We start from the raw sequence: 11,687 nt of genomic DNA, 5'->3' as shown, positions 1-11,687 counted from the left end.
TTGTCAGATTAGTTTAGGGCTCCCATCTTTGAGATTCTCATTCAATAACTTTGGGATGGGGCTCAAGAACGTTCATTTTAACAAGATCTCAGGGAATTGTCCTAGAATGGTCTATGGCACACCTTTAAAAAATACTTGCCTAGAAGTCAAGATCTCTGTGGTCTCAGGCCCTGGTACAATGCAACACACAAAGAGGTCCTCAGCACATGTGTGTGGAACTGAGACGTGGGCTTTGGGTGGGTAAAACCCCGTTGATGATTCAGGCTCAATGCATTGCTCTCTGAGACTGAGGCTTTAGTGGGTTGTGTGTAAGTTCATTTTTTTTGATAGAAAAAAATTGCATAAACAGTTCTTCAATTGGGGACAATTGATGAGAAATACTATTTTATCTGGGGGAACATCTGATGCAAAGCATGCTTTATTTACTTACTTTTTACATTAGAGGAGGGTGCAGACCTAGGGAGGAGGAAATGCACTCATTCCCTGCTGCCTGAAAGGTTCAATGGTGTTTGATTTTCCCATTCATTACTGTCCCAGGTCTTCTGTTTGTTTGTTTATTGTTTACTAGGTGCTGTGAGGTCTGCTCTTTCATGTGCCTTGTCCTTGGTTCTTCTGCCACAGGATGTGAAGCCATTTACTTGTTTGTCCTTTGCTCATGGCAACCTCTAATAGCCATGTGTAAACGAGAGAGGAAAATCACATCCTATCCACTGACTCCTCACACATGATTCAAACCGAGTCCTCAGTGTATGAAGAAAGGGACAGTCCCTGTTCGCTGCGATACAGAGGGGCACAGGATTCATCACAAACTGTGCTCTCGAAAGACATCATCTGGAAAACTGATAATTATTTTAATGGCAATAATTGGAAAGCATCTTTATTTTTTTTTGAGTTTTGCTAATGTTTTCTACTGTTGGAGCAAATGAATGTACCACTTTCTTGCATCAAAACAATTCGCTCTTCCGTTTATTTAAATGTCATTTACTGCAGACTATTCAAAGTTTTAAGTAGGAAAAAATGACTCCGAAAAATACACATGAGTGGTATCAAGACAAAATGTATACGGGTTATTTTTGCTTGCTTGTTAAGTTAATTGGAAATATTCAGTGCTCATTAAGTTCTGGATCTGTTTCAAGTGAGAAAAGGTAATAAACATAAACAGTGACATCAAGACATGCTCTCTGTTTCCATTTTCAAATCCTAAGAAGCTGTCTTTAATATTTGGTGAGCATTTGGTAACAACTTTATCTTTTTAATTAGCGACACTGTCTTAAATGATAGCAGCTCTTAGAAACAAAACTGGCACTAATATTCTTGCCCCACGTTGCGTTTACACACTATCTAGATACTGGAAAAAAGTTACAGACTTGCTAAGGGTCTCCCTTCAAAACAGCACAGTGCAATGGTGACGCTTATTGTAGCTGGAGCTTATTGTATGGGCCGGGGCGGTCACTTTCCCATAGTTTCTCTGTTTATTATGCTAATTACTCTCCGCGGGCAGGCCGGAGGGTATCGGCCCTGTGGAATATTCTCGGTGGGGGGGAAGTGGTGAAAAGCAAACCAGTTTTGTGCTTTAATAAAACCAAAAATCAATGTGTTCTGTTTTTTTTCAAAGACGGGAGGGTCAATACCATGGTTGTTTTTGTTCCCATCCAGTTATGTAAGCCTGGGGACTTGTTTCTCTGCCTTCAGGGTTTGTACAAAACACATTAAAGCTAAACAATAGGCGGGAGACACAGGGGCAACCCAGGAGCTGAGTCTTGGAGTGTGTCCTCCTAGGTTTGGGAATCTCCCATTAGTTCCATCTCTAGTGCTGACTGTGTGTGTGTGTGTGTGTGTGTGTGTAGTTAGCTGGCACGCAACACACTTCCCCAGGGTTGTGTTTCCTTTTTCCTGAGATTTGGCGAAGGGTAAAGGGTCGGAGTCACATGGATACAAAGCATTTGATTAATGTCCAAGTCACCGCTGTGGCTGCCAGAGCCGCCTCCCCTCCAGCCGGGGCCGTGTGAGGCCGGAGCAGTGGGGCCAGGAGCGCAGGTCCCTGGCCGGAGCCCGATCTCCCGGGAGTGTCCTCCGCAGCACCCCGCGCCTCCAACGCTGGAGTTCCAGCGAGCGTCCCGGCGCGTCCCCGCGCCCCCTCCACTGCCTCTACCCAGCATGTAAAGTCGCCCGTCCCTCCTCGGACTTTGCGGAGCCATCAACTTTTCTCTCCCACCGCGTGGACCGGGACAGCGCGCGGCACTGCCGCCAGCCCGGGGTCCCACCGAGCACCATGAACGACGAGAGCCGCGCGGACGGCCGCGCTGAGAGCGCCAAGGACCTGGAGAAGCAGCTTCGCCTGCGCGTGTGCGTGCTCAGCGAGCTCCAGAAGACCGAGCGGGACTACGTGGGAACCCTGGAGTTCCTGGTGTCGGTGAGTGTGCAGGGCGACGCTGGGGGATGGCGGGGCGCGGGCGGCATTGTCTGCGCGGGGACAGGGACGGGTCCCGGCATCGCCCGCACCTGAATCCAGGCTCGGAAGCCCTGTTCGCGGGTGCGTTGACCCCCGCGGGGAAAGTTTAATACCTGGGGATGCACGGTGTTGCCGGGGCCTCGGAGAGCTGCTAGTTTGGAAAGTTAGCTGGAATGAGAGAAGGCGCCTGTTCAGGGAATCCCGGCAGTCCCCATCTTTACTTACTCTTCTCTACACCCCCCACCCCCCGCCCTGGCCTGCTCGGCTGCTCCGTGCATCCCTTCCCCTCCCCCCGCTTCCCTTTCTCCCCTAGGGATTTTGTGTTAGGACTTTAGCTTGCTGATTAAAATCAGTCCGCTACATTCAAATACATTTAGTTAAAAAAAAAAAACTTTGATTCTTCTAGAGGCTGAGCTCATTATTCAGATTCCATGGCAATGAAGTCCCTTTAGTTAGAATAATCTTTGAAGCAGGATTCTGATGGAGGGTAGGCACAGAAAGAGCAGCGGGGTTATGATCTCTAGCAGCTGTTTGATATTAAAGCCACATGTAGTGGTTACCGCATCCTAGTCCTACAAACTCCTCCCCCACCCCTGGTTTAAATCAGTCCCCGCTCAGGTCCTGGGTCCCCTGTGACCACTGAGCCCAGGAGAGGCGCATAATAAAACTCATGTTAAACAACTTCAAGATTTCCTAGAACTGGCAGGAACTTTGTTTCAAAGTTTCAGCGTGGCTCACTGGAAGTTGCTTTTGTAAACGGTTCATTCATTGTAGGATCAGGAGGGGCAAAATTAAGTGAAAGAAACTTCTGAGACATCACTCAAAAGTTGAGTTTTTTCTACTCACTGCTGCAAAGACAAAGAATTTGAGGATTGGCTGCTCTCCACCCAAATGCCCAGGAGAGGGTCATTCAGACTCAGGAGCTGCAGCCTTTGCAGTCTCCCCGAGATGTTCTAACCTTACTCTTCCACCACCCTGCTGGGAAACCCCTGGTCCAAAGGAAAATGTCTCATAGGCCGAACTTCCTGCTCAGTTTTCTCAAAGGTGTAAGCATTCTGCTTATGATTATGATAGAGGAAATTAACTAGTTAGCTATGGCAAAAAGGAAAGAACATTTTCTCCAGGGATTTAAGATGCATAGGTTGGCTTCTGGTTAATTTCACAAGTTAAAATCAATCTACTTGAGCCCCAGGGACTACATTCTTTAGAAATATGTGGGCATTTGAGAATATACTGGTAATTGGTAATAAATAGAATTGTACACTTCCGTGCAACAATGTCAAAAAGGCATGTTTTTAAAGGAGATTTAAGTTTTAATAACCTCAAATGTGGCTTTCTGAAACTTTGGTGGTAAGGAAGTCCTTTGACTTCGAAAAATCTGAGTCATGTTTTAAATTGCATTAATTACTTCTTCCTGAAGTTTATGAAAAAGATACTGTGCAGATTCCTAATTTAGAGAAATAGTTAACCTAAGCTACTTAAAAAACCCAGTTGATCTTTATTTAAAATATCATTTTTCCCTCTAATGTTAACAGCTGCTTATTAAAACTGCAAACTTATTGCTATACAAAGCTAAGTGAGAGATTATGGGAGGCATAAAATAAATTGTATTTTACTATTTACAAGTAAATCATCTTATAATTTCATTCTTCTCATCTGATTCAGAAGTTATAACTTTTCTTTTGTCCACTGTTGGTGCACATATGTGTTCACACACACACATAAACACAAACACACTGGCCTGAAAGTCATCCTTAACGAAAGTTTACCCTTCTGTATAGTTTTATAACTATTCAAACCCTAAGATATACTTATAATATACTATTAGATTTTCTTTTTTGAGTATTATTTATAGTAACATTGAATTTCCATGTATTTTATTTGTTTACCTTCAGTTGATGTAGTCAATCTAGTTTTAATTTTAGCCTAAGCTAATATGTACCAAGAGCTTTAAAAATATTTAAACCCTGTGGCCTGGTAATTCATCTTGTAGAAGTCCATCCTAATGGAGTAATTAGAAATGCAGACTAACAATAAAAGTAATTTACAAAAATTAGCTGTAGTATGAAGTAAGTACTGTGGTAAATTTGTTGCAAAAATTTGATAGTGTATTCTTAAGTCGAATTTAAATATTTGTTATTTTAGTAATTTAGATTTCTGTCATTGCCTCAAGCCACTAACATGGATGAAAGGTAACGCCTATCTTTATTACAAAGAAATAAGAAAACATTTCTACCAAAAACATATTTTTACTTGTGGGCCCATAAATAAGTCAACACAATGGTATTATTGCTCTTGATTAAATGATCGTATGGCCTGAGGGGATAACTCTTCTTACTAAGATCTTTTACTTCTGACTCCTTTGTCTTCTCTTTTCCAACCCTTCACCTCGGAAGGAGGGAGCACCTTTCCCCACATCAGTCCCAGATAATCCGTGAACATAGCCTTGTTCTCTATACATACACTCAGTATATATGCACTCTCTCTCTGGTTGCCACCCAGGAACACACTTCCTGATAGAACAAAGAACTGTCCTTTAAGTTTGCTGCTGTCATGTAGAGTGGCTCTCTTCCCGAGGGTGCCATGCTTTCTCAGGGCTCCTCTTTTGCTCCTCCCTAGCCCTTAGGTACCTGCTGGATTCCTACTGGCCCTTCAAAGTTCAGTTCAAGTCCTGCAGTGACCTTTCTTGAACCCCTCTCTCTCTGCTGCATCCCCCCAAGGTTAGAGTGCTCACTGCTGTGTACTCACTCTGCCCTGTGGTTACTTCTCCCTTAGCACCAAAGAAAGCCTATATATTTATTCGTTTGCCTTTGTCTCATTCTACTAGGATGTACGCTTCTTGAGGGCTACATTTTATACATCTGTGTTTCCCCAGAACTTTGTATGGTGCTTGAGACATTGTAAGTACTCAGTACATGATGAATGAATGAATGAATGAATGAATGAACAAGCAAATTGACCCATCTTCTAAATTTCTACCCATTTTTAAGGGCAATTTCTTGATCATCTTAAATTTCTGATTTGTTTTTCTTCCATTTGGTCTGTATAGATAGTGGAATAATTACTTAAGTTTATACACATATGTATTTTTGTAACAAAATATTTTAAGTTAAACATTATGTCTTCATTTAAAACAGAAACATGATTTAAATTAGGCATTGAGGTATTAAAGACTTTGTAACACAGTATTATTTGAATTCACTGTGTTCTTATTTTCACTGGAGACCATGGATAGATTACATTATCTGGATTAATTATTTTTATGTCAAAAATAAAGTGGCAGAGAGTGGCCAAATACATTATATATTCTTGTTTTGTTTGGGAGATGAAATTTTGTGCTTCATTAGAAATACTCTAAAACATTTCTTCTAAAGAAATGCTATCATAGATTTAGTCTTCAATGTCCACAGTCTTGACAAAAGTAGGCTGTCGCCAGCTTCCTGTCTGCACCCTAGTCACAGGGCCTGCCAAGGTCACGATGGTTTCACAGACCCATCTGAGTGGATGGGAAAAGGGCAGATCAGGGCCAACCTCTTGAGTCTCACTTCATAGCAGTTGCATTGGGCTTAGCGCTCAGAAGGACCTTGCACTAGGTTTAATGCTCTGCCATCACTGTCTGGAAGTTCTTGCTAATTCCATCTTTGAGCTTGTCTTTTGCAAGTGAAGTCCAGTGAGACAGTGGAGTGTGAGCAGAGTGGATACACGAAAGAAAGAAAAAACTTCACATTTCAGCACCTTTGAAAACACTTTTTTCTCTGCTTTTTGAACAAAAGGCCTCCCGGTTTTGTTTTGCATTGGGTCTGGATAGTTGCGTGGACATGTTTCACTGTAGCAAGTGGCGTTGAGGCAGGATGACCACGTTCATTCTTGTCTAAGCGGGGACACTTTTGAGAGTAAGAGTACTATTAACGATGACAATGGGGAACAGGTTGTTCCTGGCAAATCAGCACACTACAGGCACTTTAAGACAAAGTTGTGTGTCTTGCTGTAAACTAAAGATACTGAAATTTGTTATCGGCCCAGGCTTTGATGTCAGATATGACACAATCACTTTGGACACATTCTTGAACTTTTCAAGCCCCATTTTCCTCGCCTGGAAAGTGGGGAAACGGTAAACGTCTCCAGGTTGCGGGGAGGGTGAGATGATGTACGCATGGGGCTCAGCCCAGAGTCTGGCTCCCGGGAGGGCTCGATGCATAGTCACTGTTTTTTCCTCTGATGCTGCAGTTGTCACGCAGAGCCACATGTGCTGCTCGTTCTCAGCGTGTTACTTTTGTCTCTGTTACATTCTCCTCTCCCTGTTTGCTGTGTCTCGGAGCGTGTTCCTGGCTCCCTCCCCTGTGTTTCCTTTTGTCAGGGCACTCCTTCCCATGCTATGCTGGAGGTGCTCAGTGGTCTTTGAGACAGTGAGAACACGTTAGATCTATGTAACAACTATAGTAAGTATGGTGCTTTACAATTTACCTTAAATAATTGCATACTCAGTACCTTATCTAGTCTAATATATGTGTCCCTTAGCTCTTTCCAATGGTGCTCCCTAGAGTTCCAGGGTGCTGTGTTTTGGCTACAGGGTCCTCACAAAGGGCCTGGGCGAGCTGGATTGTGTGGGTTCAGGCTCTCTACCCTGGCTTCTAGCATATCCTCACCTTCTTCTGATTTGTGTTTTTGCTAAAGCTGAGAAAAACCACTTAACTAGATGGTAAACTCCAAGAGAATAGCACCGTTGCGTTTACTTCCTATGTATGCTTTTCTTGGGCTAAATATAGTGCTTTGTAAATAGCAGGTGCTCAAGAAAACAACCAGGCAAATAAAGCAAAAGCAAACAAAACAGTTTGAATGAATCTGAAAACAACTTCTTTCAGTCATGATCTAACTTTTCCAGGCTCAGATTAATTGATTCAACACATTATGTTAAGGCTTATGTTACTGGCTGTATTGTGCCCCCCCCACCCCAATTCATGTTGCAGCCCCAACCCTTAGTGTACAAGCAATCACAATATCGTGTGAGAGGTACAGCAGTAGAGTGATAAGCAAAGGAGCAGGGAGACATTAGGGTGCGCCCTCAATCTGGGGTCAAGAGGAGTTTTGGGGAAGAGGTGATAATAAAGCTGGCTCCTGAAGGCTGAGGAGGAATGTGCTAGAAAAGGAAGAGAATTACCTGTCCTCTCAAGGTAGCATGCTCAGTGTGACCTTGGGATGGCATGCTGGGTGTACTGGCATGACCTGGCATGCAGTGGGCATTGAACTATTCTTCATTAAGGGAGATAAAAGGTTCCATATGTATTTGGGTGTTCAGTATGGTTTAAGTAGATTTTACTCTTTAAAATTCCGACTTCAACCAAAGGCAATGGGAAATCAATTATAAGGGTATGCTTGCTCTCTTTTTTATTTTTACGATTTTATTTATTTATTTTTAGAGAGAGGGGAAGGGAAGGAGAAAGAGAGCCTCTCACGTGCCTCCTACTGGGGACCTGGCCTACAACCCACGCATGTGCCCTGACTGGGAATTGAATTGGTGACCCTTAGGTTTGCAGGCCGGTGCTCAATCCATTGAGCCACACCAGCCAGGGCCACTTACTCTTTTGAAAGAGAAATAATAAAAACGTTTAAGAATCTCAAGTGCTGTGGTTGGCACTGGGCAGGGGTCTCCCATGGGAAGGAGTTGCCAGGCCGAGATGCCCTGAGTCTGTGTCTCAGAATGTCGCCTTCAGCTTCCTTCTCCTTGTGCCCTATTTCCACCACCTCACCCGCCCTCAGCATGTGCTGCCTCTTCAGCAGTCCACCCGAGCACACAGAGAAGACCTGTTTTGCTCCTCTTAACCTGGGCCAGGTTATACCTTCCAAGGTTGCTGTTACTATTTACTAAAGGAGAGCATGGGCCACTAATCCTAGAAACAACATGAAAGAAGCGTAGCCTAGCTTGCGTAATACAGATTTCTTCTCTTCCCAAAGTCATCTTGCTTGTTGGGTGTGCAAACTCTGCCGTATCTTTATCTTGAGTGCTTGGGTAGCTTCTGTTTGATCCTCTTGGCTGGACACTACTCCTGGGCTGACTTGACTGGGTTCTTTGTTTTCTAGTCATCAGCCTGAGGCGCACACATGAGGATGGCATCAGAGAGCTACCCGCAAGATGTCTTGACTTCTGCAGTAAATATACCATGAACTAACTGGGATTCATTCATAGTTCTGATTTTTGAAGTATTAATCATATGGTCAGAGCCTACTCCCTACACAGAGGGATGTGTCTTTAGGCTATGGTTTCACTTGCAGGAGTATATCTTACTATGATTGATGATGTTAATGGGAAAATAGAACCTGTTGAGATTAGCTTTGTTTCTCAGCAATATAATTCCATCAACAGTTTTGAGGAACAAAGACTGGAGTCTGGTTACCCATTGGGGGTTTCTGCCATTGTGATGGCCCAGGTAAGAAAAGTGAAATGTCTGGTTTAAGGTAGAAGCAACGAAGAAGATGCCAAAGCAAACCAAATCAAACCAAACCAAACCAAACCAAACCACATACAAAAAAGCAAACACCCAACAAGTAGGAGGCATTTCTTGGGTGGAAACTGTAGGTTTCGTGTTCACTCAGAAGTGAAGGTAAGTAGAATGGGGAACACAGGGTGGGGTGGAGGTCTCTAGTTTGAAGATAAGATGGGTAGTGTCCTTAACGAGAAATGAGGTGCAAGAGACAAAACAGCAGTGCGAGGAGGGGATAAGTGAATTTGGCTTTGGACACATTGAGCGGCAAATTTGGATTTTGGAAAACAGAAAGATAAAACGTATTTGGGCATAAGTTAGAGACCTAGAAATTAACTAGTCACCTGTGTTGAAGCTATTGAGTGGATCTGATGATACGAGGGGAACAATTTGAGGAAGAAAACATGCAGACCAAGGGCAGGGCATTGGGGAGCTGATGCCGAAAGGTCAGAGGGAGAAGAGAGTGCCCAGGTGACGTGGCCGAGCTGTCAAAGGTGGGAACAACCAGGACACGGTGATCTCTTGACAGACAAGAAGGATTTAGTTCCCAAAAGAAAGTTTTCTTTCAAGTGTCAACTTCAGAGAAGTATGTAGTGTAAAGACAGAAGGTTTGGCAGGTAGCGTGGCATTGGGGTTTCGGCTTCAGCAGTGGCTGTGAGTAGAGCCTGACCAAGAATGAGGTGAGACATGAGTGGAAACTGAGGAGGTGAAGAAGGTGGAGAAACTACTCAAGAAGCTTGGTGGTAAATTCAAGGGAAGAAATAGGTTAGTATTGTAAAGGGATGGTTTTGTCCAAGATGTTTGAGGAAGATGTGTATAGCCAAGGAGAAGGAAATAATGAAAAGGGAACTAAGGAGCATGGCGGAAGTCAGGTGTATCTTCTGGCAAATCAGGGCAAGATTCGCTGAGCCACCATGCCATGGAATATACCCACAGCAAAATGTCATTGCAGAACTAAGACTGAGCAAGCTGTCTCTTGTATATTTTAAAAGTTCTGCATGCTGCTTCTCTAGTCTAGAGCTTGTGGAACTGCTGGGATGGCCTGTGTACCTCCTTGTGGACACTCGCCAGCGCTCCTTCCCCACTGGGGCAAGCGGGTGAAGGTAAAAGGCATCAGTTTAGGGAATCTGATGATTTGGATTAAAGTCCTGGCATGACACATACAAACTCTGTGACATGAGACACCTTCCATAGCCTCTTTCTGCCTAGCTTCTTTTTGGAAGGCACATGCTCTATCTCACAGGGCTGGCCTGAAGTTTTCTAATCAGCTCCTGTGGTAAAGTCCTGGTAGGTATTCAGCGTTTTCTTTCTTTCTCCCTTCCCCGTCTCTGAGTTCATCTCTCTCTCCGCTGTCTCTCCTGCCTCACAGATGGAGTCTGGAACTTGCTTAGGCCACCCAGCCTCCTCCTGACCCTTCGTTTTCCAACCTAGATGCACACGGGAGAGCTTGACAGATAATGAAGGTCCTGAGGAGGCCAGAGGGGCCTTCAGGAATGCTGGGAGGGTGGTCTAGGAGCTATGAAGGGATGCTTTCCTCTGGGAGGAGGGAAGAGTGTAAGGCCAAGGGTCACGTTAGGGGACAGGGAAGTTGGGGTATCTACCTGGTGGCCTTTATTTCTCTGTGGAGTTGAACGCTTGTCTTCCTCGTGTTCTGCTTTGTTTTCGTCCTGTTGTTTGTGTTGGTTGAGAGTGAGGTGCCCTAAAAACGGTAATAAAGATTTGGAACACACACTTGCAGGAAGAGTAAAGGGAATCGAACCTAGACATCTGAGGTTTGTTGGATGTCAGTATAATGTCTTTGTGTAATTATTTCTTTTAAATGTGACTTTCTTTAAATGCAATAGAAATTTAAAAGTCAAAACAGAGAAGTAAGCTTTCCTGGTGTATTACATTTATTACGACGAGGTTCAAACCTTGGAAATATTGATGTAATAATTTTAAACCGTGATACAAATTGTGTAGAAGTTCTATATTCCATTAAATGCACACAGCAAGCATTGTGCATACTTTTTAAAAAGAAACACTGATTTATCTGACAATGTTCTGCTGTGATTACATTTTTCTCAGTGTTGGTCTTTTAACAGTGTTCTGTTGAGTGTTCTTTTACTCTTTTCCTGGTATTGTATTTTAATTCTTAATAAAATTATATTTGTTTTGAGTACAATTAGTTTGACCTAAAAATAGTTTTTTGTTTACATTAATTTTTTGAAAATATGTATATTTACTTTGCATAATAGCTGAATTTTTATTATCCTCAACTTATTAAAATTGCCTTACCTGTATTAAAATCAAGATTTCTTTTATTTGTGACATTATATTTAGCTCAAAGATTTCTTTGATTTATGACAGTATAGAAATAAAAATACAGGAAAGACATCCTTAGTAAATTTTCTTTGCTTAAAACTGTGGGTCACTTTTCCAGTGGTATTAAGCATAATCAATCAAATACCGATACCTAATAAATTTTTTTTCTATTTTTCCATTTTTGTGAATTATTTCATTTGATACAGGAACTTAATGATTGTAATTTTAAGAAAATTGATACATTAAGTTGAGGTAATGATTTATAAACACTTGTAGTTAGTGTAGATGGTTTCAGACTTTGGTTCTTTGAATAAATTTGTCTCATTCTAGCCTTGCTATGTAGCTAAGTATAATGCACAAAAAAGGACCTGTTTTGTGGGAGAATATTTAAGCCAAGGACATTGTGTTCCATCATTAATGCAAAATGCGCATTTTCCATGAAAAGGCAAGCC

The 11,687-nt window shown here is 42.8% G+C and overlaps 1 protein-coding gene across 1 annotated transcript in view; it reads left to right on the top strand.

Moving 5' to 3' along the window:
* The first annotated feature begins 1,740 nt into the window (after positions 1-1,740).
* PREX2 (phosphatidylinositol-3,4,5-trisphosphate dependent Rac exchange factor 2) overlaps positions 1,741-11,687 on the top strand; it is a 223,257-nt gene continuing 213,310 nt past the window's right edge. The window contains exon 1 of the mRNA XM_024572341.4: positions 1,741-2,413. Coding sequence (XP_024428109.2) covers positions 2,273-2,413 — 141 coding nt within the window. The 5' untranslated portion in view covers positions 1,741-2,272. The remainder of the gene's footprint in view (positions 2,414-11,687) is intronic.

Source organism: Desmodus rotundus, chromosome 8 (assembly GCF_022682495.2).
Source record: "Desmodus rotundus isolate HL8 chromosome 8, HLdesRot8A.1, whole genome shotgun sequence".
NCBI classification, from domain to species: Eukaryota; Metazoa; Chordata; class Mammalia; order Chiroptera; family Phyllostomidae; genus Desmodus; species Desmodus rotundus.
Note: the sequence above shows the minus strand (reverse complement) of the source record. Positions and strands in the feature narration are given on the sequence as shown.